At 40.7% G+C, this 26,717-nt stretch overlaps 1 protein-coding gene across 1 annotated transcript in view; it reads left to right on the top strand.

The window, feature by feature from the left end:
- ADAMTSL1 (ADAMTS like 1) overlaps positions 1-26,717 on the top strand; it is a 542,768-nt gene that overhangs the window by 370,139 nt on the left and 145,912 nt on the right. The window contains 2 exon segments of the mRNA XM_032212442.1: positions 7,874-8,000; positions 23,238-23,312. Coding sequence (XP_032068333.1) covers positions 7,874-8,000; positions 23,238-23,312 — 202 coding nt within the window.

Genomic DNA, 26,717 nt, shown 5'->3' with positions numbered 1-26,717 from the left:
AATTCTCATTTGACTACAATTATTTGAACATGCTTTTATCTCAAATCATTCATACTTAGAGAGAGAGAGGGGAGGGGGAGATTGATTCTTGACAAGGCAATGCTTAGTGTATCCTGATGCTAACATACCATTTCAGGTTGAGCCTGAAATACTGTGAATAACCAGTGCAGTGATTTTAAAAGTGTTGTGTAATCATGGCCATTTAGCTGATGCATTATGAACCAGTTGCAGCTTCTGGGTCACCTCAAAAGCTTCCCACATAGAGTGTGTTAAGAGTAATCTAACAGTGTGATTAAGATACAAGTTACCATCACCAAAGTATCCTAGTTCATTGTACAGTTGCCCTAGTACATGGGTGTCAAACTCAGGGGCCAGGGGCCAGATCTGGCCCACGGGGTGCTTAGATCTGACCCCAGGGCCAGCCTGGAAACAGCGAAGGACCGGCTCACAGTGCCTCTGCCAGCGAATAGCGTCCTGCAACCTTCTCCCAGCAAAAATGGAGCTCGTGCAGCCCTCCCAAGCTCTGTTTCCGCTGACAGGGGGTTGCAGGAGGCCGTCTCAGCCTCCCGAGCTCCATTTTCTCTGGCAGAGTACTCGGGCCACCAGGAAGCACCCCTGACATGAGTGATGAAGGTCAAACACAACCCTAATGTGGCCCACAATGAAATCAAATTTGATACCCCTGCCCTAGTATCATGGTCCATAAAAGGCCAGGTTTCTTTCTCTGAATAGGTTATATGCATGTGTATTTTGCAGAAGAAATGTGTAAACGTCTGAAGTAGTACTTCCATAGCGGCCCTTCTCTTCATTTCCTTTTTCTTTCTCAAAGAAGCAAGAGTACAGAGAGAAGGTGTATCATTTTCACATTTTATGATCACTTTAGAAGATGGAATAATGTGACATGTATTAAGATCCTTGTTAAATTTCTTTCTATGTTAAAATAATAAGCAGTCCTTTCCGTTTTATCTATTGGAGCCTGTGGCACATTTATTTGTGAGGGAAATTGAGCAGAATTAGGATTCCTAACCTCCATTTTTTGCAGGCGTAGACATTTTTCTCTTTCTCCACAATCTTTTGAGATTAGTTTACAACACAGTCTGTAAGTAAATTACATCTCCCTTGCAGTCAGTTCTGGTGACCAACTTGAGACGAGGTTTTACTCACACTGCATCCTGTCATCTGTAGTTATTCAAATAACCAGACTAAAGCTACAGGGTACACATCAAGCAGATTATAAGATACGAACGAAGTTCAAATTAAAAGCAAGTGTTTAAGTAGATTAGAGACACCCGTTCCAATATTAGGCACTTGATCGTAAAATTTGTGGCGCAGAAAGGACCTTTTTGGGGAGGGGGGGAGATTTATCTGTGCCTGGCTAGCTTTTCTGGCTTGTTTTTATTATACTATTTCCTGGCCAAGTTTCTCAATGGTAACAAGGAACAAATATGAAAAAGACTTCACCCTGAGGCATTTATGAGCAGGCAAGGCTCAAGAAAGATTTGTCATTGCTGGGCTGGTTTATGTGTTTTTTTTAAAAAAAAAAAACTTGTAAGAAGAGCCAAAATTCATGTGTATTGAAAACATAATTATAACTGTGGGGTACAGATGGTAGGCCTTCATTTTGATACCAATTTATGGCCTACACTAGCCTCATTGCCTTAAGTTGCTGACCTGGTGCCGTATATTGCTTTGTGAACATATTTTAGGTATGAATCTTGGTGTGATAAAAATATATCACAATTTTCTATCCAGCCAGTTCAACTCGGTGTTTGCCCAGACAGAGTCCCTTCCAACTTTGTTATTCTATTATTCTGTGTTCTTAATATGAGCATAAAGGCTACAGAATAAAACCTTCCCTTTGAAAGACAGCCATTTGGTCTCATGCCGGGGAATTGTTTCAGACCATAGAAGCAATTAATTGGAGTTGTATTCTGGTGCTTGCTCTATTTTTCCTCTGCTAAAGCTGTGCTTAAGCTTCTAAGCAGATAAGGGTCCAGGTAGTCCTCGACTTACAACCAACATTTCTGTTGTTAAGTGAGACATTTGTTAAGTGAGTTTTGCCCCATTTTACGATCTTTCTTGTCTCAGTTGTTAAGTGAACCGCTGCAGTGGATAAGTCAGTAACCCGGTTGTTAAGTGAATCTGGCTTCTCCATTGGCTTTGCCTGTCAGAAGGTCGCAAAAGGTGATCGCATGACCCCGGGGATACTGCAGTTGCCATAAATGTGAACCAGTTGCCAAGGGTCTGAATTTTGATCACATGTTCATAGGGATAATGCAAACTGTGCATTATCTGTGAAACTGGGGGAAATGGCCATAGCTCACTTTTTTCAGTGCCATTGTAACTTTGAACAGTCACTAAATGAAGTCTTGTAAGTCAAGGACTACTTTCACACTTAATGACTGTTGTTGCATCCCCCATGGTCACATGATCAAAGTTCAGACACTTGGCAACTGACTCATATATATATATATATATATGACACTTGCAGTTTCCCAGGGCCATGCAATCACTTATTGTGACCTTCTGACAAGCAGTCAATGGGGAAGCCAGATTCACTTAACAAAAGGATTACGAACCACAGCGATTCATTTAACAACTGTGGCAAGAAAGGTAATAAAATGAGGCAACATTCATTTAACAACAGAAATTTTGGATTCAATTATGATTGTAAGTCGAGGACTAGTGTTGTCTCCCCTGATCTTGAGAAAAAATAGAGCCTGCCTCAACCAGGAGGAAGGAATGTCTACAAAAAGGGATATATCCTTTTTGTTCGAAGTCTGATTCCTATCTTCTGAGACATCTGCTTTTCCTTGTGAGTTTGGCACCCACCTTCCATCTCTAATGTGGAATAATCATACACCTGTTAATGAGGGCCGTATAGAAATGGCTTCTCCGCAAGGCGATGTTTATGTTCTGAGTAAGGGGTGATGGTAATTTTTCAATGATAAATTTCTTGGGGGTAAAGGAGATGGAACATTTCTGTTGGTAAGCAGGACAGTTGCTATTCAGAATAACAGGCAGATGCAATGCTGGATTTTATTTATGTATTTATGCAGGTCATTTATATGGTGTACATCTTCAACAAGTAATTCTGGGTGACTGACATATGGTGCAAATCCTCCCCACCAAGTTTATAAAATTAATATAAAAGAAAATAAAATGGAATTAAAAATGATCACAGTAAGTAATCAAGGTCCGTCACAGGAACATACCATAATTTATCAGGTCCCAATCCTAATCTCTGAGGGCAAAGCCAGGTCATCATGGTTTCATGATTGTCATACTTACAAACAGTCAGTATGGTTGGGGCCCTCTGGATATAAGTATTGTGGCCTACCAGCAGAACTGGCAGAAGATTCGGACAGTGAGGAGGTTGGGGAGGATTGTGGGCCAGTCCTGGAGTCTGGGGAAGGCTCTGATGAGGGCTGTGCATCAGAGGCAGAGAGGAGGCCAGAGCTGTATGCCACTTATCAACTGCCTTCAGAGTCTGACAACAGTGAGGCAGACGAACAGCTGGAGCCTGTTCCCAGTATGCGCATGCACAGAGTTGCCAGACAAAGGGAACAGCTAAAGAACAGGGGTTGACTTGGGAATAAGGCCATGGGTGGACGATGAATGGCCCCTCCCAGAGGAAATCAAAGAGGAGCAAAAGGGGAGTGGAGTTTGCAGGGGAAAATTAGTTCGCTTAATTGGTTCAAGACTCTCCAAGACTCCTTGCCAAGTTTTGCAGATATTGGCCTGGCAGCTCTCTATACCATATAAATCCTCCCTTGACAGACTTTGCTGTATGTAAATGAGCAAAATTCCCAGTCAATTAATTAAAGGGTTTTTTGTCAGGACAAGGAATTTGCTTCATGCTTTTGGGAAGCCTAGGTCAGAACAATAAGGGAGAAGGCTGTTCTAAAGGACAGGTGCCCTGAGAAGGCATATCTCTGGGGTTCCACTAGATCAGAGGTCCCCAACCCCCAGACTGCAGACCGGTACATCTGCAGCCCATTGAGACCAGGCTGCACAAGGAGTGAGCGAGACACGAATTTGCACATGCACAGCAGCTAGGTTGTGTGTGTGAAACCATCCCCTTCCCTGCCACTGCCATCAGTCTGTGGAGCTAGAAAGGTTGGGGACCGCTGCATTAGATATCATTGTTTTGCAGAAAGAATGCACTATTGTAAGTGATTTGGCTCATCTGATGCCCTCTTTTTATTGGTTCTTCAAAATTCCGGTCAATTGCTTGAAATTAAATTCTGTAGCTTTCTTTTGCTGAAATTCAGTGGCAGAAGTTCAATAAATGTCTTCAGGAAATCATATCCCTCTTATGATGATGCAATGCAAAATTATCTCTGCAATATCCATATGATTTCGATAGGGCTGCTAATTCTATGAGAGGTCAGTGAAATTTTTGTTTACTGTAGCTATACACCTTTGTGTCGCTTTTTTAAAACCCACAGATTAAAAAAAATATTTCCATAACTGTTTAAAAGCACAATGAATTTGCTCTGCTGCATTTTATTATAAGCTCACAGAAGTTCAGACTGACTGCTGTTAAGTACCACAGATACTTAAAATCCATGCATGTGGTGAAAAACATGCTCTCTTTTTATTAGACCTCTATGTTGAGTTATGTATTTTTCAAACAGCCATGAGTCCAGAAGATATGATTAGTGGTGCTGACAAATCTGAATTACCAGCTTTAAATCTTCAGCATATTTTTGTTTTAATTGCTTAGGAGTGTCGTCATCTTTCTGAAAATCCCTTATTTTCAGTATTTTTTAAAAAGTAGCTCGCAATTCAGGAAAGGAATAGGCCTCCTCTCTTTTTTCTGACCCTATTTTTATAATGTTTGTACACTGATGTGTTTTCCTAGTTTGATGTAAAAGACAAAAATGTTCCCCTATATACTTAAACAGTGGTGGGTGCCTCATCACTGGATGCTTTCAAGAAGAGACTGGATAGCCATTTATCAGAAATAGTGAGTAGGGGGTTGGACCAGAGGTGGTATTCTACTGGTTCGAACCAGTTTACCTGAACTGGTAGCGGATATCGCAGGTGGCCCTGACCACCCGCCCTGGATCTATGGCATCCCATTTAGGCCCTTTTTTTAGCCAAAAGCACATGCGCGGGGCGGTGTGTGCGAGCGAAGCAAGCTTGAGTGTGCGCTCACATTTGCGAACCGGTAGGTAAGTGAATACCACCCCTGGTAGATGACCTCCAAAGTCCCTTCCAACTCTATTACTATTACTGTTACAAGCAAGTCTAACTCATTTACTCTTCTCTCATGAGCGTCCATGGGAATTTGCCGTTTTCATCAGAATAATGACAGCAGCATCACATCACTGTCTTGCCTTTTTGTAAATTCACGCAACATCACAATGCACATACAAAAAGGACTTGCTTTGGGACACCACAACACAGTTTTGCATTCCCACGCCCACCTCACCAGGATGCTGTTGTTCTTTTGTAAGTGTTAGTCAAACTTAAATAAACTGTAAACCTATAGTTAGCTCCTGCCAGTTAAACACTCACTACAAATCATATTCGGATAGGAGAGGGGAGGGGAATAATTTCAAACTGGAAACAAAAAATTTAGACCTTGGAGGAGAAATAGAGGGGAAACATAAGGGTCAGGTGAGTTGCATATTATTGAACTAACAGGCTAAATCAGCCTATTTTACAGCCGCAACTAGTTGAACATCAAAGGACTTTAGTTTGACCCATGCCATGATTGCTCCTTGGTTCTGACATCAGAGTACAAATACGTGCGACTTCTCATCCCTAATACAGATGATTAGCACTAGAGAAGTAGGAGACTCCAAAGTTGAAAGAAATCTGTCTAGAATTGCCAAATATCACAGATGCCGCTATGGTGTAGTTTATCTGTTGCTTCTCTCACACATGCTGAATTAAACAGCATAGGGAACAAAGGGGAGAGCCAGACGGAATGGGAGAAGTCACAGCTGCATTCTTGTTTTGCAGCTGTGAATTTCTTAAAGCAACAGGCACAGTCTCTGCAATTGCAGTCTGACAGCCTTAGATCTCATGTACCCTATTAAATTTATAGCTTTGATTTTTTTTTTAAAAAAATAATACTTTCCAGGACTAAAATACTTGATTTAAGAAAGTACCTTTAAGTATTTCTAGTTTCCTAAATGTTAAAAAACATGGGAATGATGCTTCATACTGTTCAGATTCTTATTCTGGTTACTTTGATTTGAACCTAAAAGAAATGTACTACTACGGGATGTTATAATATACATATCTATATCCTTATGCTGTGTTTGTAACTATATTTTAACAAATCGTATTTTTGGAGAGTCAGATTATACAGCTAAGGAAAATTTGAATAGATTCAGTTTAAACTAGATCAAATTTACCTTCAATGGCTTATATTAAAAGAATATTTCAGTGTTAATCTGATCTTCTGAAATGCATGTCATTACTTTAAGCTCTGTAAAGCCTATGTAAAAATGCTTTAAGCCTGAATAGTTAATCAAAAACTGAGATGGCATACTCATCTGGATCCTTCTTCTTTGACTCATCTGTTTTATGGATCAGACTCTATTTTGCTTTTGAATGGAGCACTCAAGGTCACAAAAATTTTTGAGGAAGACATTTTGCCCTTAATTCTTGTTGGAAAAAAAACCTAAAAATAGAATTCAGATTCCTTGACTTCCTTTTGGTTTTATATATGACCTCGTTCCTCTGCCTGAATACTCTCTGGAAAAAGTCTGCAATACCCAGAATGAGAGGACCCCCAAGTGATACGATGGAATATGATGTTGTAAGACAGCAGCAAATATAAAAGTTACATAGACAGGCCTTGTAGGACACTACAAGTCATTATTACAGCTGTTACTTAAAGTTTTATCTGCAATGGGGGTTCTTTTTTTGCTCATCTATATATAAAAATGAAATATCACTCACACAGCATCATGAAATCTCCAAAACCGTAAAAACTACAAACTTGAAATTTGGCACAACTGTTCCTTTTGGCTTCTAGGTGCTCACTAAGAAAGGATTTTTTGAAATGACCATCAGATCATTAGTATTTCTTATATTATTATTAACATGCTCTGATGCTAAGGAGTTAGACATTCTACTCCCCCTCCCCATCTGAAAAGAACTCTGTTCCAACTGCACCTTGGGCATGGGCATGGCCAGCGTGTGATTCATCCAGCCTGCAGACTGGGAGTTTAGACATTCTACTCCCCCTCCCCACCTGAAAAACGCTTTGATGCTAAGGAGTTAGACTGCGGGAGAGAAGGGGATAAGATAGAAGAGGCATCTGTGGGGCAAGCCTGAGAGAGAGAAGGGGAGAGGAAAGGCCAATCATAACTACTCATTAATTTTCAAGCTGTAAGTGTCTGTTTAGCAAGCCAGATCACATAGTTTCATAGCAGAACACGGGTATCCAGCTACTATTTGATATAATAAAAGCATCAGCATGTCTCTTGCACTCATTGGTTTAATGCACGGTTAGATCTGATACCTCCATTTTCCTCAGCAAAATGCTAAGTTCCCTGTAAGATAGTAAATCTGAAGATGAACTTTCATTGAGATTTAATCATGTTACTATTTCATAATAAACATGTTAACTATAAAATATTGACAGGAGTCTGAAGCCCCCCCCCAAAAAAATCATTTCAGCAACTTTTAAATACTGCCCACCATTTTTTTGCCTTGTAAGCAGTGCTCCTGATTTCAGATGGAACTCTACCAAGCAAATTCATTTTGCTCTCCCTTTTCTTGCGAACATGCTTTATGGCCCTTTGGAGACGATGTGATGAAGAAAATTGGCGGGAACTAAGCTCAGAAATAGGTCCAACTGTCAGGAGGTGCTCAATTTGAACTGCACATCTTTCTCTTTTGTCAGATTGTTGGCTGTGATCATCAGCTGGGAAGCCCTGTGAAGGAAGATAACTGTGGGGTCTGTGATGGCGATGGTTCCACCTGCCGGCTTGTTCGTGGCCAATATAAATCTCAGCTCTTGGCAAATAAATGTAAGATGTTGACTTGACTTTTACCTCAGTGGGAATACGACTGTTCTCCAAACCATAATATGTTTTTTTTTAAAGGAGTGTTAGGTCCTTAAATTTTTAGTAACAACCAAAGCTATCCTAAAAAATGTTTTCTTGAACTTTCCTGACCTCAACCTGGGAAATCAAACACAGTTAATTTCTGAATATTCCATCTTCTCCCAAGAAAAGGATTGGATCCTTCTGTTTTGGGAGTTGTTAAATAGGTTTGCCAGATGTCACAAAGAACGTAGCTATTTTTCTTTAGGTATCAGAGGACAGCCATACAGATGAGACTGGTCCTGCGGCGTAATAGGAAAAAGCTGCACCTGCTGAATAATTTTTGCCTGCTCTCTTGTCTGTTAGATATATGCAACCCGCATTGTGTTTGGAGTCATGCCAATTGTAGCGGACAATGGGGCATGCTCTATGCTGTTGTCAGTGCCTTGAAAAATAAGGAGACAAAACGTACATGCCATGAAAGCATGCAAAGACTTGCAAAGTTGGAATATCCCAGAGTTAATTCATTCATGGAAATAGGGTAGCTTGGGCCAAACTACTGCATATTGTTAACCCAGCAACCTCTTTGAACTGCGTAGCCAGCTTGGGAGAAGATGATTTGCGGTTTATAGGGCTTGGGGAGGTGAAGGAAACCCAGCCATACATTTGCCAGTAGTTCTTCCGTATGAAGTCATGGGCTTGATTTAGACAGCTACATTTACCATTCAGAAGTGGTTCTGGAAGCATGCAGGGGGAAAAGTGATTCTATCCTAATCGTGTCCATTTTTCATTGCTAAATGTCTCTGCAAAACAAAACGGGGCTATTACTCCTGGCTGCAATGTAACTTGCAGCATGCTATTAAACTCATACTTTATTTTACTTTTTTCCTCATTGTGCCAAAAGTGATTTCAGCACTATATCTGCTTCAGGTATGTGAGTATTTGTGTACATACATTTAATTGTATTCTGATTTTAAGGTGGGGGGGAACCAGTACATTACCTAAACATCTAAAATCACATTTGGAGTAGACTTTGCTGAATATCTTATTCCATCTATTTATGTTTGATTGATATAAGGAATGGGAAGAGACAGTTGTTTAAAGAATCGTGTTTGCTTTCAAACAGAATATTTTCTTGTCTGGAAAGTTCATGATACACCCTCAGTTGGCAAATCAACGTTTTTGCATGTTGTTGTATTAAGTGAATGCAGAGCAAAACAAAAAAGAATCCCACCTGGATATTCTCTAAATGAATTGGATTTCAACTCTATTCCTGACCAATATAATCAAAGGCAACAGATGCAAACTTTGAATAACTGAGAAATTTACTTACATTCTTGGCCATTCTTGTGCCAAGGAGGAAAAATTATCATAGGTGACGTGGCTTACTGTATTCTGCTGATTCTATGCTAGAGAGAACAGAAGAACATTTCCACCAAGTCACGATGCTTACTGTAAATCAATTACAGTATCCTTCATCACAACCTACTGTATTTACGAGGCTGCAGTAATGGTAGCACAGGCAAACTATGTAGAATGGCTTGAACTGCTTGGACAAAGGGCAGCTTTAAAATAGAACAAGTAAACCAATAATTCTTTTTCAGATTCTTTCCTTGAATATAAAGCTTTTTAAAATTCAGAAATGATTACTAATTACGATAATAGCTGTGGTACAGATATCAGACCCTTTTCCATAACTGCTCTCTTCTTTATATTCCTTTTTGTTGCCACCGTTTATGTTTCCTGCTTACATTTAGATATTTTCACTGTCTTACCGCTCCCAGTTTTTAGTTCTATCCTTGCTGCTTCTCATGCCTCGTATCTCAGGTTTTTATCAATTCTTAAATGCAACATTTAATTGGCCATGACATTTGGGAAACTGGAGAACAACTCACTTCGCTAATACCCATTCTGGACGCAAGGGAGGAAAAAGGATAACATGAATGCCATGTTGTCGTTGTGGTGTTCAATTTTGCATCAGATATCTCAATACAATTCACGTCAATTCCACATTTGCATAAATTGTATGATGATGTCATGATTCATATGTCATCATTTGAAGACAATAAAAAACATATCCAATATCCTTTAACCTCATTTCACTTTCCAGAAGGAAACTTGTGGGAAGAAGGCATGAATTGATCCTTCTGATTAACCAGCAAATGGACTGGTATAGTTCTCCCCCTTCCCCCCACCGCTTATGAGTAATTTCCATGTGTCTGGAGATTAACCCCACTTAAACTACTGCTTAAGCAAGAATGTCTGAAAATGAATCTCAATCTAGACTTGGTGAAGTATAAATGCTAAGTCACGCTCATTGCTTCAATTGCTTTGCCTTAAAAAATTACTTTCCTCTGGTTTCCTCTTGTTCGTCACTCCTTTTGTCTGTGAGTCTGTCTGCTTTTTCTTTCAGTTTGCAAACCTCATCTCCTTTTTTAAATTCTCTGAGGACAGCCTCGAGAAGCAGAATAATAAATGAATAGGAGAACTATTGATTGAGAGCTAGGTTGATCATGTGGAAATAGTTGAGCAGCAGGAGAAAGGATGCCACAAACTTGCAAGAAACACACCTCAGCCACAAAAAGGCAAAGGATATAGTGCTTCCACCCTGTGCAATTTGAATTTTGGATATTCTTACATTGATTTGCAGCCCTAATGATTTTAAATAAATGAAAACCAATTCTCCAGGGTTGTAGATGGGAATTCCCCACTTTTAGACCCTTTTAAATAAAGTATATAATGAATTTGAATTAAGGAACTATTGAACTTCTGTATCTTCACTGCACCAGTTCTGATTACCTCAGTGATTGGTGGAATTTATATTAACCAAGCCAACAAATAATTTTAGGTGTATGCTTTCTGCTACATTTATAATCAATTAATGGCTAGCTTGATTCTTGTCTTCAGATTCAACCCCTGTTGCATCTCAGCATACAGTTCTTTTAGCAATAACAAAAAGAAAGACAAGGGGAAAAATCTTTATAGTGGCTTGATTCCCATTTGTTCACTGTAAATATTACAGAAATCCTTTGGAAGCTAACTGAGCAATGATGGATGCCTGACTGCATAAACTGTAAGGAAGAAATATTGTAGGACATGAATGGAGAGAGGCAACGGAGAGGAAATATGAATAAATGCATATTTGAGCTCATGGATTATATGCAGGCACCCAAGTGGGCATTTCAAAGTTGTGCTCTGAGTGATGTGGTAGTTGGGGAGACAAATACAATTGAAATGCCTCCGTGAGTTAAGTCTGTGAAAGTTAGAAAAATATATGTAGGAAGGACTTGTGGAGGAAATGAAGAAACTTGGAGGTGTAAAAAGAGCACTTCCCTAGAACCAGATCACAAAAAGATCTCATTCCAAGAATAATAAAGCAATCCTGTAATATTCGGATGTGGTTGTGCAATTGGCGTTGAGTTCCTACTAAAATTAAAATCAGTTTTACAGCCCAGGAACTCATAGAAGGAATACTTTAAAATATTAAGACAAATTGCCATTGAAGTAGCATAATCTGGAAACCAGGGCACATTTTGTGTAAATGGGGCATTCTAGGGTCACAGTAAAAATGTTTTCCTTGTGCTCTGTTGAGTTTGGAGGACATGCACTCTAATGTTACAAATTTAAACAATTGATCAAGAAATCAAGGAACTTTGTGCTATCCCGGAATGTTTTAAAAGAAAGAAAAGGATACGAATGTTTTTTTCTCTCCCTGGAATAAAGCAATGCAATAGAGATTTGGGAGTTTTTTAGAACTAAATAGCATGGCAGGAAAAGAAGCTCAGAGCAAAGGAAATGATGAAAAGAAATTATTCTTTCTTCCTTTCTCTTTTATCAAGATTCCCCAGTGTTTCTTGGAAGAAGGGAAACAGAACTACAAGGTTTTTGTTTTGGATTAGTTGAGCATAAGAACATTCATACGGTGGTACGCATTAAAGTACAAAACCTGATTTTGTTGAGTAGGACTGTCCACACTGCAGCATATTCCCCAGTATGGCCGAATACTATATTTTAAAGATGTTTTATAAAATATGTTGTCTGTAGATAATTTTATTCTTAGATATCCTACACATTTTTACAATCTTTTCCTAGATAATACACGGCACAGGCTGGGGACTGAGGCATTTTTGCTTTCATTTATGATTTTCCTTTAATTTTTTTCCTGGAAAGGAACATCTGTTACGCAGGTAGCAGGAAAATGTCAGAGGCCTCCTGTCACACTTAAGGGGTCTTGAATTTTTTTAGCACTTTGAATTAGCAGATTCTGTGCCAAAAATATGCTGGAAATAGTTTTTTTTTCTTTTTAAACATTCCAAACACACTGTTGGTTTCATCATATTGGATTCATTTTCTCTTCATATCTGCATTTATTTTGTGCTTCTGCTTTGTGTCCATTGCTAAGGAAAAATAGGAAAGGGAAGGAAGAGGAAAAATGTATGTAACATTGCAACTATTAGCCCTTATAAGAAAAATAACTACTGTAGTGTTCATAGGGCTGGTATATCAATCCCAGAGGGGCTGGAAACAGAAAAGCGGTGGGGTGGGAGAAGATATGTGTCTCTGGCTTGCCTCCTACACTTTTCTTAAAGGAGAAACATCTGGTTGGTGTCCTCTTTTTGCCTATAAAAATGAAAGATGACTTGAAAAGTTCGGCAGTTCAGCAATTGAGGATCCTTCTCTACATCCCCGTTTTTATTAGACCCCTTATAGAATGAATCTGTTTGGTGTTTTTTTTTAAACCAGAGAACAAGCCAGTTTGGAAGCTGTGCTGAATAAAGAACCCTAGCTGCTTCCTAGACATGCCCAAATTTATCCCAGCCACTTGGAGCAGCCTCAGGGAGATGGCGTCATTTTCTGGGAAGGGGGTTATAGAAAAAAAATGTTCCTATGGTATTCAGCAGGGTCAAATGCAAGCAGGTGACATAAAAGGAAAATGATTTAAAAAAATGGTAGCCAAGCCCAGGGTCTAGGTATTGAGGAAGGAAATTTCAGACGCAGTTGGTTTCACATCACAGAGAGCTTGAAACGAGACATTTAGCCAAGAATATGTTCCATTCTCAGGAAGTTTCATTTTGGGAATTAATTAACTACTGTGCTGCTTTCTAAAACTGTGATATATTTGACTGACGTGGTGTGATAAGTGAAAACAGCCATTCATAAACCATAGATTATGACCTAACAGGGTGCGAGTACCATGTCAAGCTATTGCACTGGTGCTTTGCATTTAGCAGGTTGCATAAACCCAATTATTAAGGTTTGTGAACAATATTTTATTCCCTAATAAAATAATCTTTGAACTCAGTTTATTGCATTAATTCCACAAATTAAAGCAAACCATAGGTCAATATATAAGTAAACTCAAGGAGTGAGTCATTAATGTGTCTCACTCAGAAGCAAATCCCAATACGCTCAATAGAATTATTTTCATGTAAGAGTTCATACGGCAAGCAAATCTCACATATCTGTGAGACTAAAAACCAGAAAGCTTTCTAATCATAAATTGTAGAAAAGTTGGGGGGAGGGAGAGAACCAGATGTAAACTGCAGTAGCCATTGGAGAAGACTACAAGTCTCATGTTAATAGGGGGCAATCAGCTCCGTAAAGTGTTTCATCCATACAATAAACATATAATAACATATAATAAAGATTCTTATCTGGCAAGGCCCTAATGTAGTTTCTGCTGAGTTTAAGTTGAGGAGCCTATATTAATGTCAACTTATTACATATTGCCTTGCCAAAATCACAGAGAACCAAGGGTCTAAAGAGAGATGTTCTTGCTAATGTAAACTTTAGCTTACTCTAGACAATAATATGACTCAATACCCTGGGCATAGCTCTACGCCTCTACCAGCTTGGCTTTAAAGAGGGCATTGAAATTCTTCTCTTGGCTTTGGTGGAACTGAGCACTCAAAGGCAAAGTAAGATTCAGCAGAATTTTCTACTAGACAACATTGTGTCCTGTTTGGTCATTGTTTCAAATATATTTCCTTACCTAAACAGAGAAACCGAATGACCATGGACAGGCAAAAGACCCCAGTAAGAATGGGAGCAATGTTCAACTCTCTAACGGCTTCCCCAGTGCCTTTCCTTATAGGAAAATGGCAGGGTGCATTGGAATGATGATTATGTAAGCAGAACAGTACTGCAGCACTGAAGCACCACAACTTTGCCAAATTTCAGTTCCCCAGGAGGGAGAGATCACCATTTCACCCAGTGGAAGGTTACAAACAATCAGACAGTTTTAACAGTGCATTATACAGTTTCCATATCACAGAGTGAAGGAACGCATATCAAAAGGCCCTTTGACAATATTGAGTTCACTGGAAATTAAAAAGAAAATAAAGAAAAATTGTGGTTGTTTGTACTTCAAATGACCTGGAGATAAACACAGACTTTCTATTTTCACAAGTCTCATTCCATTAACTTCTTTTAAACCTATTATTATATTACAGAGACCAGAAAGGTCTTGCTAACATATTTTAATATTTGAAAATGGAAAAACATACTTGAAAAAAGAAGTACTTTAAAAGGGCATTTCTGTCCGTTTGTGAGTTTATGATAACATTTTAGAGTGTAGCTATGATTAGCGCTGTGTAAAATAAATATGAAATGAACTGGCTTCCAGCAAATATTCTTACATCATTATTTTAAACCAGTTTAAAAGATGAAACGATTGAAAGAAGAAATGTGTTGAAAGGAAAGTTGAGTTCACACTAACCAGGACCAGAAAGCTGGTTTTTTTGAAATAAATAAAATTAATAATAAATATATAAAAAATGGAAAAAATGCACTTTTGGGTGGGTATCTCAGAGTTGGCCACTGATCAGACAACATCTGTGTTTACAAAAAAATCATTTAAAGAGTGCAGGGGTTTGCAGAAAATATAAAGAAAGAACTAAACCAAAGCCCTAATAATTTATTCAGAAACATGTGTCTCCCATTGGTCAGCTTGGTGTCCTAGGAGGCTCACAAGCAGCACATGAGGTCCTTGAAGTAAGATATACTGTTCAAAAACGAATGGCTGTCAGGTCAGAGATCATCCTTACAAGCTAAATGTATTGTTCAACTATGCACTATGTGAAAAAAAATCTTGCTTTTATGTATCCGAAAATTTTTATTATTAAATTTCATTGGGGATTCTGCAAGAAGGAGGGGAAATAGCTATCTTCCCCCTGTCTCGCAACAACCTTTGATTTCTATTATTTATTGTTTATTAGAGATCATCACTCAACTGACAAGATCTCTTGGCAATTTATTTATGTGCATCTGCCATTTGTTTCGTGTTGGCAACTTTCCTATGCAGGAATTGCTCCAACCTCCTATTTATTATGTTTTACAATACCCAGTATGGTGGTACTTTTTATCTGATGGAACTAGAATTGTGGATTGAGAGAAGTGCATTAGCAGTTTTGCTTTTTGACTCAAGTGTGCAATTAAGTATTAGAAAAAGCACATAGAGTTCCATGCACATATAACAGACAAATATTTAATGCTGTTAAGTATTCTATGGCTACCTTGAGCTTCCAAGGCCTCCTTATCTTAGCAGCAGAAGTGAGCTGCTATGGGTTCACCTCTGGCCCCTCCCACCCCATTCTGTCCCTCCCAGGAGTCTCCATGCAGCCTGTTTTGGATGTGAGGTAAGTGCAGGGCCTGCGCAGAAGCTCGGGAAAGGAAAAAAATGGGCCTCCCAGAAGTTCCGGAGGGCTTCCGAAGCCTGGGGGAAGCAGTTTTTGCTCTCCCAGAGGCTTGAGGAAAGCCTCCAGAGCCTGGGGAAGATGAAAATGCCCCCCCCGGCCATGGTGCGTAGTGTAGAAGGCCAACTAGGCTACACCCACCATGGCCACACCCACCAGCAACCTGGCAGAGAACCCGTTGCTGAAATTTTTGAAGCCCACCCCTGCTTAGCAGGGTACATAGAGTTATAAACACTGAAGTATAAAGAAGGGGAAAGTTAGGAACCAACTAGTTGTTTTTTTTCTTTTTACTTCTATTTCTTTCTTTTCCTTTTCGGTTTTTTCTTAGTTTTTAATAAGTACAATAAGGTGACCAGACGTCCCGCTTTTGGCGGGACACCCCCGCTTTTTAATGCATTTTCCCGCGTCCCGCACGCTTTTTTAAAAAGCACGCTTTTTTTTTGGCGCTGGCAGCTCCCGCCCATCAGCTGCTAAGCTTGCTGGGCTGGCTCATCGTTCTGTTCTATCTACCTACAAATTTAAGCCAGCCCAGCCTGCCGCTCACTGATTTAATTGGCCAGGACTCCAGCCAATCAGTGAGCTGGCTGGGATGGAAAATTTTCCATCCCAACCAGCTCACTGATTGCTGGACCTCCTTAGCCTGGGGACGCCTGCGCGAGTCTCCATTTTCCTTTCGTCTTTTGGGTTGCAGCTGCGCTTGTTGGTGAGTAATCTAATCTAATTCTAATCAGAGAATTTTCCGCTCACCGCGCAGGAAGAGAGGGTGGGGGCAGCGGCAGCCACCCGCAGAGAACTTCCTCTCACTTCCGGGGCTCCCGCCGCCCGGCAGAAGCCCCTGAAGCGCGTGGAAGTTCTGTGCGGGCGGCTGCCGCTGCCCCCACGCTCTCGTTCGTGCAGAGAATTAGCCTCGGCTGCTGAAGGGATCGGGCCGCCACTTTAACTTTCTCCTCCTCCTCCTCCTGCCCTCAGCAAGAGAAACGGCAGCCCGCCCGGGAAACGGACACTTTGGCAGGGCTTGCACAGCGCTGTGGAAGCCCTGTCAAAACGCACGTTTCCCGCCTCGGCTGCTGAAGGGATCGGGCCGCCACTTTAACTTTCTTTTTTTTAAAAAAAAATATATATTTTATTCATTTTCACATTCCATTTTACAATCACTTATATACAGGGTATTTGCTATAAAAAAAAAAGATAAAAAAAATAAAATAAAAAAGAAAACACAACTCATCATTCACAACCCCACCTGACACTTCCATCCTCCATACACCCCATCTACCCCCTCCAACTTTCCTTTCCTCCCTCTAACACTCCCCTCCTACTTCCCTTTCCCCCTCAAACCTTCCTTCTCCCCTTACTCCCAACACGCCCTCCTTACATTCCCCTTACTCCTTCCTTACTCCTCCCTCTTCTTTTCCCTCTACCTCCCTCCTTGGTGTATGCCTTTATTCAAGTGTTGTTTAATCTGATAAAAAGTAAAATAAACCAAGGAAAAAAAAAATATAAAGAAAGAAAAGAGAAAAAAAAAAAAGGAAAAAAAAAAAAACAACCGTATATAAGTGCATTCTTGTTCTTATTGAGACTATGTTAACACCCACCCACCCACTCCCCATAAATCCCATCCCTAATCCTCCCGACTTCCCAGGGCCCACACCTGGCACTGCCTTCTATCTAAAGTATCTTGTGTTCGTATGGATTAAAAATAAAAGTAATATATTAAAGGAAAGAAAAACGAGAAAAAAGAAAGAAAAGAAAAAAGAAAAAAGAAAAAAAGAAAAGGAAAAAAAAAGAAAAAGAACTCTTTGTGTTAAGCTCAGCCCCCCATCTTTATCTATGCTTAAATAGTGTAAGTCATTCTATCTATATTTTATTCTCGTCTCTTGCTTCTTTGTTATTTACCCCAACCTCCTGTAGACTCTCCCGTTCCTCTTCCTTAACCTTGTATTCAGATAAACATTTATACAAATTTGTATAGGCATCAATATACAGTCTAGCTCAAAAGTAATCCCTACCAGTAAAATTTAAGCAGCGTGGATCATTCCACATATTCAAATATTACTTTACAGAAGAATAATCAAACTTTCCCTTCTAATAGGATTTAAACAGCGTAAATAATCTTTCTTAACCTTATTTTCAACCAGTAATTCAAAATAATCTAACCAAACCTTCCCTTCTTAGTAAAATTTAAGCAGCGTGGATCAAGTATTACTTTACACAAAAAATCAGTTTACATTCTATCTTAAGATGATCCCGACCGGCTTTCCCTTCTAATAGGATTTAAACAACGTAAATCATTCCGCATGCATTTACCCTCATCCCTTGCTTGTCTGATATTTACCACTATCAAATTTATGCAGACATTAGTTTAAGATCTAGCTCAAAATAATTTCACCAAACTTTCCCTTCTAATAAGATTAAATAGCATGGATCATTCCACATATTCAAATAATACTTTCAACAAGAATCAGTTAACCTTCTGTTTTAAAAAATAATCTCGTCCAGCTTTCCCTTCTAACAGAATTTAAACAACATAAATCATTTTGCATCCTTTTACATATATACATTCAATATCACCCCACCATATACGTAAATCATTCCGCATGCATTTTACCCTCATCCCTTGCTTCTCTAATATTTACCACTATCAAATTTATGCAGACATTAATTAAAATCTAACTCAAATAATTTCACCAAGCTTTCCCTTCTAATAAAATTAAATAGCATGGATCATTCCACATATTCAATATACTTTCAACAAGAATCAGTTTACCTTCTGTTTTAAAGTAATCCCTTCTAACAGAATTTAAACAACATAAATCATTCCGCATTCATTTTACATATATACAATCAGTATCACCCCACCAATAAGTTCCGCTTTTTCTACCGGAGAGAGGTCGCAAACCCCCATTCAGTCCACAACTTTGGCAAATATTTTAAATGTCTAAATCCTCGATCTCCGCTTTTCTGCTTCTCCGAGGGAGGAAAGGCTACCCCCTCCATCTTGCAGCCATGTGGTCTGTTGCTTGCCTTCTCCTTCAGCTTGTCTCTCCTCTTTTCCAAGTAAATCAGGAAGTCCCGCCTTCAAAGTCTTGTAATAGAAATCTCGAGCCTCCGAAACAGAGTTAAGACGAAGTCTTTGATTCTCAAATGTGACCGTAATGCCGGCTGGGGCCTCCCATCTATATTGAATCTGTTGATTTCTAAGCTCTTTTGTTAAAAATGCATAGTCTCTTCTTGCTCTCAACATCTGGAAAGGTATTTCTTTGAAGACAATCAAGTCCTGGTCATCAACCTCGCAGACTGTTATTATGAAACTTTTGCATAATCGCGTTTCTGGATTCTTTTGTGGAAAAATATATAATTATGTCCCTCGGGAGCTGTCGCTGTTCCGCTACCAACGAGTTCTGGCGATAGATTTTCCGAATCTGCCAATCAAAGTTAAGTCCCGGGCTTCCCACCGCATGGCTGAAGGCTTCAACAAAGGTCTGTTTCAGATTCTCTCGCTCCTTTTCGCGGAATCCTCTGACTCTTATTGCGAATGCCTTCTTATTAAAATTTATCATCACGAGCTGTTCTTGAGTGTCTCTAATTTTTTGTTGTAATATTTGAATATTAGTAGTCAAATTAAAATTAGCCTCCTCCAAGCTTTCCAATTTATTCTCTATTTCAGCAGAATAATCTGACAGGGCAGACACGGCTGCAAACGTATTCGCCTTCATTTGGTCAATTTTAGACTTTAAATCATCATATAGCTCCAATACAAATTCCTTAATTTCTTGTTTAAAATCATTAAGCATTTGAAAGAAAAATTCCTGTGTTAAAATTCTCCAGTAGAGGGTGTAGGAGACAAGGGCTGCGATTCCAGTATAGATTCTTTAGATTCTTTAGGCACATTTGTAGAGAGACGCTTCGATTTTGACCTGGGTGCCATTATAATAAACAAATAAACAGCGCTTTCGCTCCCCTCTGTTTCCAAAAAAAAAAAATTTATTTTGTTAAGGAGCGGTCTGCAGGAAGGTAAAACCGGCTAAGTACATCCCCTATCAGTCACCAACGGAGAGAAATCACCATTTTGAAGTCCGTTTAAACAAAGGAGCCTCTAAGACAAATGGTGCTGGTATTTAAGATAGTAATAAAAGCATAAATCTCACAGGAGTGGGACCCGCCCGTATTAATCCTAGCTTCAAACAACTTTGCTTTGTCCTGGGGGGGGGGGGGCTCGCCTGTCTGGGGCTGCAAAAAAGGCAGCTGAGTAGAACTGGCTGGAGATAAAAGCTCCGCTCACGCTGGGTCTAATCTCTGTCCACAGCCAAAAAAGAGAGAAAGGCTGTGGATTACGAATAGACCCTAGCACACAGAGCTACTCCCTGCCCCTTTCTTAGCCAAAAAGGGGTGATATCTATGATCTTATTTAGATATACAGACCAGATCTCTGAGAGGAGCTCGGTTGAACCCTCCTCGGCAACAGGCTCCGCCCCCCCCCCGGTCCCCACTTTAACTTTCTCCTCCTCCTCCTCCCGCCCTCAGCAAGAGAAACGGCAGCCCGCCCGGGAAACGGACACTTTGGCAGGGCTTGCACAGCGCTGTGGAAGCCCTGTCAAAACGCACGTTTCCCACCTCGGCTGCTGAAGGGATCCGGCTGCCACTTTCTCCTCCTCCTCCTCCCGCCCTCAGCAAGAGAAACGGCAGCCCGCCCGGGAAACGGACACTTTGGCAGGGCTTGCACAGCGCTGTGGAAGCCCTGTCAAAATGCACGTTTCCCGCCTCGGCTGCTGAAGGTATCCGGCCGCCACTTTCTCCTCCTCCTCCTCCCGCCCTCAGCAAGAGAAACGGCAGCCCGCCTGGGAAACGGACACTTTGGCAGGGCTTGCACAGCGCTGTGGAAGCCCTGTCAATACGCACGTTTCCCGCCTCGGCTGCTGAAGGGATCGGGCCGCCACTTTCTCCTCCTCCTCCTCCCGCCCTCAGCAAGAGAACGGCAGCCCGCCTGGGAAACGGACACTTTGGCAGGGCTTGCACAGCGCTGTGGAAGCCCTGTCAAAACGCACGTTTCCCGCCTCGGCTGCTGAAGGGATCGGGCCGCCACTTTAACTTCTCCTCCTCCTCCTCCCGCCCTCAGCAAGAGAAACGGCAGCCCGCCCGGGAAATGGACACTTTGGCAGGGCTTGCACAGCGCTGTGGAAGCCCTGTCAAAACGCAACGTTTCCCACCTCAGCTGCTGAAGGGATCCGGCCGCCACTTTCTCCTCCTCCTCCTCCCGCCCTCAGCAAGAGAAACGGCAGCCCGCCCGGGAAACGGACACTTTGGCAGGGCTTGCACAGCGCTGTGGAAGCCCTGTCAAAACGCACGTTTCCCACCTCGGCTGCTGAAGGGATCGGGCCGCCACTTTAACTTTCTCCTCCTCCTCCTCCCCTTCCGCCCTCAGCAAGAGAAACGGCAGCCGGGCTTCCGCCACGCCCCTGCGCTGCCGCTTTTTCTTCTTCCCCGGCCTTCCCAGTTAGCTTGCTTGAAGCTCCGAGGAGGCGGGAGGAGGGTCGCAGGAGTGGAAGTGGGGGGAGGTCTCCCCGGCCGGGAACAGCTGAGAGGCTGCCGGCCCCTTTCGCAGGAAAGTTAACTTTTCTTGGCGAAATCCTGCCCCCCCCCCCCGCGTGGTTGAGTGGTCGGCTGTCCTTCTCCCGTAAGCCGCCCGGAGTTACCTGTGTGTGAGGTGGGCTGCCCTATGCATTTGCGTGTGTGCGCTGGAGAGAGAGTGAAAAAGAGAGGGAGAAATAATTATATTAATTAGATAGATCAGTCTTTGAGACTTGAAAGTGTGTGGACTTCAACTCCCAGAAAGGGAGTTGGGAGAAAGGGAGAAAGGAGGAGAGAATGAAAGGAAGATGGAAAGAAGAAAGAGGTAAGGAGAGGAGGATGGAAAGGAGAGAAAGAGGGGGAGAGAGGGTAGAAAGGGGAAGAGGAAGAGCAGGAGTGGGAGAAAGGTAAGGGAAGAAGGAAGGGAAAGGAGAGCAGGAAGGAAGAAAGTAGAGAAGAGAGGAAGGGAGAAAAGAAAGGGAAAATAAGGTGGTGTTATAACAGGAGGAAGGGATGGTAAACAAAGCAACCCAAACTGTATATTATAACCTATTAAATGAAATAATAAATGTATAAGAATGATAAATGTTAAAACACTTGTAACCAAATGACATGCTATATGTGATGATGGGTTTTTTCTTTTTGTTTTGTTTTGTTTTTATTGTTGTGGGTATGTGTCGTCTATGTAACAAAAATAAAATAAAAAAGTTGATAGGCAAGAGGAAGGAGGAAGGAAGGAAAAAAGAAAAAGAGGGAGAGAGGAAAGAAGAAAAGATGGAACTAGAAAGGAAAGAAGGGAGGGAGGGAGGAAAGGGGAAGACAGGGAAAGAGCAGAAAGACAGAGAAGGTGAAGGTGAAGGTAGATAGGCAGAAGGAAGGAAGAAGGAAGAAATAGGAAAGGAGGAAGGAGGAAGGAACAGAAGCGAAGAAATGGAAAGAGCAGAAAGACAGAGAAGGTAGATAGCAAAAGAAATGAAGCTGAAGAATGGAAGGAGGAAGGAAGAGAAAAAAGGAGGAAGGGAGTGAGTGAGGAGGGGGAAAACATTTAGTGACCAAAGTTACAATGGCATTGAAAAAAGTGACTGATGACCATTTTTCACACTTAGCGACCGTTGCAACATCCTCATGGTCACGTGATCAAAATTTTGTTTGGCAACAGATTCGTATTTATGCTGGTTTCAGTGTCCTGGGGTGACCTTTTGACAAAAAAAATTTTTTTTAATCAAGCCCCCCCCCCCCCGGTCAAGGGCGTCCCTCTTTTCCAATCTGAAAATCTGGTCACCTTAAGTACAAGCAAAAAGGAGGAAGGGAGTGAGTGAGGAAAGAAGAGAGGATGGAAGGAGAAAGGAAGGAAGAGAGGGAAAGAGCAGAAGACAGATAAGGTGAAGGTAGATAAGCAAGAGGAATGAAGGAAGAAGTGAGGAGTCTCGAGGAGGGGGAAAACATTTAGTGACCAAAGTTACAATGGCATTGAAAAAAGTGACTGATTACCATTTTTCACACTTAGCGACCGTTGCAACATCCTCATGGTCACGTGATCAAAATTTTGTTTGGCATAGCAAATACTTTACTTTAGCCATAAAAAACAACTTTAAAGTTTGATTATGTTTCTTGTTTATTTTATTTTTTAACATTCGTGAAAATTCTTTGTACAAATTCTTGAAGGACAGGAGTAGGCTCGAAGAAGGGCTGATGCATTAAGGCCATAAGGGTTTGTTTTACAAGAGACTTTGTTTAATTTAAACAGATTTTTCTCGAAAACAAGGCCATTGACTAGGCATATAAAAGCATGCTTGTTTCACATTTAGTTTTCTTCAGGGTTCATTGGATTTGAGTGTTTTTATTTTAAGTGACCAAAGTATGGCTTGCAATTTTCCCATGAAAATGGTTTTCTCTGCTTGGTTGAGCTTCCTTTGCTTGTTGACCATGTGTGTTTTTTTGCTTTCCTGCCTCCCCAATCCAGTGGATGACACCGTTGTTGTTATTCCCTATGGAAGCCGTCATGTTCGCCTAGTGTTGAAAGGTCCTGATCATTTATGTAAGTAAAAATACGCTTATTATATTGAAATACTTCTAATAACCTTGGAACTCTGTTTCACACAAGACTGTATGGCTCCTTTATTTTAGAGAGATTGAAACATGAACAGGGGGCTTTGTATATTTATAAAGAGTCCAAAAAAGAAAAAGAAGGGGATGCAGTGGCTCAGTGGCTAAGACACTGAGCTTGTCGATCAGAAAGGTCAGCGGTTCGATTCCCTAGTGCTGCGTAACGGAGTGAGCTCCCATTATTTGCCCCAGCTTCTGTCAACCTAGCAGTTCGAAAGCAAGTAGAAAAAATAGGGACCATCTTTGGTGGGAAGGTAACAGTGTTCCATGTGCCTTCAGCATTTAGCCATGCTGGCCACATGACCATGGAGACATCTTCGGAAACACTGGCTCTTCGGCTTTGAAACAGAGATGAGCACTGCCCCCTAGAGTTGGGAACAACTAGCACATATGTGGGAGGGGAACCTTTATCTTTTTAGAAAGTCCATATCTGGGCTGCAAAAGTCCAGATGACCATTAGATGCCATCTTTTTGCTTATATTTTTTTATACTGTCATTTCTTTGGCTGATTGTTGTGAGCTGCGCAGAGGTAAGCATACAACTCTAAGCAGCATACAACTTTAAATAATACCAATACCATTATTATTATTATTATTATTCCAACAGAGTTAGGAAAATTTTGAAATCTAAATTAAATGGTGGAAATACAATCAAGGCCATAAATACCTGGGCAATACCAGTTATAAGATACACAGCTGGTATAGTTAACTGGACCCAAGCTGATTTGGACATTTTGGACCAAAAAACCAGGAAACTAATGACAATGCACTACAGTTTACATCTACGTGCTGATACTGATAGACTCTACCTGCCATGAAAATCAGGTGGCAGAGGATTATTACAAGTGAAGCAAACAGTTGAAGAAGAAAAAAACATGCACTGGCTGGTTATTTAAAAGAAAGTCAAGAACATCTATTAATTGAAGTAAAGAACAAAAAACTACTGAAGGCCCAACAGACGAAACAAGAGTACAGAAAAGATGTGATAAAATCAAGAATGGAGAGTTGGCAGAACTAAGCACTGCATGGCCAATTTGTGGAAAAAATAAAAGATAAAGTGGACAGTGAACAAACTTGGTTATGGTTAACAACAGGTACATTAAAGAAAGAAACAGAGTCACTAATCCTGGCTGCGCAAGAACAAGCTATCCGCACAAATGCCATTAGGCCAAAATCGAAAAATCCTCTGATGATGCCAAATGCAGACTTTGCAAAGAAGCTGATGAAACTGTTGATCACGGACTTCCTGGGGCGTGGCCTGTTGCCGAGGAGGGGCTCCACCGAGCTCCTCAGAGATCTGGTCTGTATATCTAAATAAGATCATAGATAGCACCCCTTTTTGGCTAAGAAAGGGGCAGGGAGGATAGCTCCGTAGACTAGGGTCTATTCGTAAGCCACAGCCTTTTTTTTTTTTTTTTTTTTGGGCTGTGGAAGAGATTAGATCCAGCCGAAGCGGAGCTTTTATCTCCGGCCAGTTCTTCTCAGCTGCCTTTTTTTTTTTTTTGGCAGCCCCAGACAGGCTAGCCCCCCCCAGGACAAAACAAAGTTTTTTCAAGCTAGAATTGATACGGGAGGGTACCACCCCTGTGAGATTTATGCTTTATTACTATCTTAAATACCAGCTCCATTCGTCTTAAAGACTTCTTTGTTTAAATAGACTTCAAAATGGCGATTTCTCTCCGTGGATGATTACTGGATGTACTTAGCCGGGTTATCTTCCTGCAGACTGCTCCTTAACAAATAAACTCTTTTTCTTTGGAAATAGAGGGGAGTGAAGCGCTGCTTACTTGTTTATTTATTATGGCACCCAGATCAAAGAAGCGTCTTGCTACAAATGTATCTAAAGAATTTAAGAATCTTTTCTGGAAACACAGCCTTTGTCTCCTACGCCCTCTACTGGAGAAGTTTTAACACAGGAATATCTCTTTAAAATGTTTAATGCCTTTAAACAAGAAATTCAGGAATTTGTATTGCAACTTTATGATGATCTAAAATCTAAAGTTAATCAAATGAAGGCGAATACGTTTGCAGCCGTGTCTGCCCTCTCAGATTACTCTGCTGAAATAGAGAACAAATTGGAAAGTCTGGAGAAGGCTAATTTTAATTTGACTACCAATATTCAAATTTTACAAGAAAAAATTAGAAATAACGAAGATCAGCTTATGATGTTAAATTTTAATAGGAAGGCATTTGCAATTAGAGTCAGAGGATTCCGTGAAAAGGAGCAAGAGGATTTGAAACAGACCTTTGCTGAAGCCTTCAGCCATGCGCTGGGAAGCCCGGGACTTAACTTTGATTGGCAGATTCGGAAAATCTATCGCCAGAACTCATTGATAGCGGAACAGCGACAACTCCCGAGGGACATAATTATACATTTTTCCACAAAAGAATCTAGAAATGCGATTGTGCAAAAGTTTCATAATAACGTTTTCGAGTTGAAGGCCAGGACCTGATTGTTTTCAAAGATATTCCTTTTCAGATGTTGAAGGCAAGAAGGAATTACACCTTTTTAACTAAGGAGCTTAGGAGTCAACAGATTCGATACAGATGGGAGGCCCCTGCCGGTATTACAGTTACATTTGAGAATCAAAGATTTCGTCTTAACTCTGTTTCGGAGGCTCAAGATTTCTATTGTAGGATTCTGAAGGCGGGACTTCCTGACGCGCTTGGAAGAGAGGAGAGACAAGCGGAAGGAGAAAGCAAACGGCTGGCCATGCGGCTGCAAGATGGAGGGGGCAGCCCCTCCTCCCTCAGAGAAGCAGAAGAACGCAGATCGAGAATTTAGATACTTCAAAAGACTTCCTAAAGTTGAGGACTGAATGGGGGTTTGAGACCTCTCTCCGGTAGAAAAAGTGGGACTAATTTTTATCAGAAGGGAAAGCTGGGTGAAACTACTTTGAGCTAGATTCTAAAGTAACGTTAGCATAAATTTGATAGTGGTTAAAAGAATGCGGAATGATTTATGTTGTTTAAAACTTTGTTAGATGGGATTATTTTAAAATAGAAGGTTAACTGACTCTTGCTGAAAGTATTATTTGAATATGATCCATGCTATTTAACTTTTATTTGAAGGGAAAGTTGGTTGTAATAGTTCTGAGTCACTTTTTAAATAACGCTAGTATAAATTTGATAGTGGTAAATATCAGACAAGCAAGAGATGAGGTAAAATGCATGTGGAATGAACTACGTTATTTGTGGTAATATCAGACAAGCAAGGGAAGAGGGCAAAATCTACGTTGTTTAAAGCTTATTAGAACAGGAAGCCGCTTGGGAAGATAACTGTAAAAAGAATGCAGAATGACTTATGTTGTTTAAACTCTGTTAGAAGGGACTACCTT

The sequence above is a fragment of the Thamnophis elegans genome, chromosome 3 (genome assembly GCF_009769535.1).
Source record: "Thamnophis elegans isolate rThaEle1 chromosome 3, rThaEle1.pri, whole genome shotgun sequence".
NCBI lineage: Eukaryota > Metazoa > Chordata > Lepidosauria > Squamata > Colubridae > Thamnophis > Thamnophis elegans.
The sequence above is the reverse complement of the archived record's forward strand: the minus strand, read 5'-3'. Positions and strand labels throughout refer to the sequence as shown.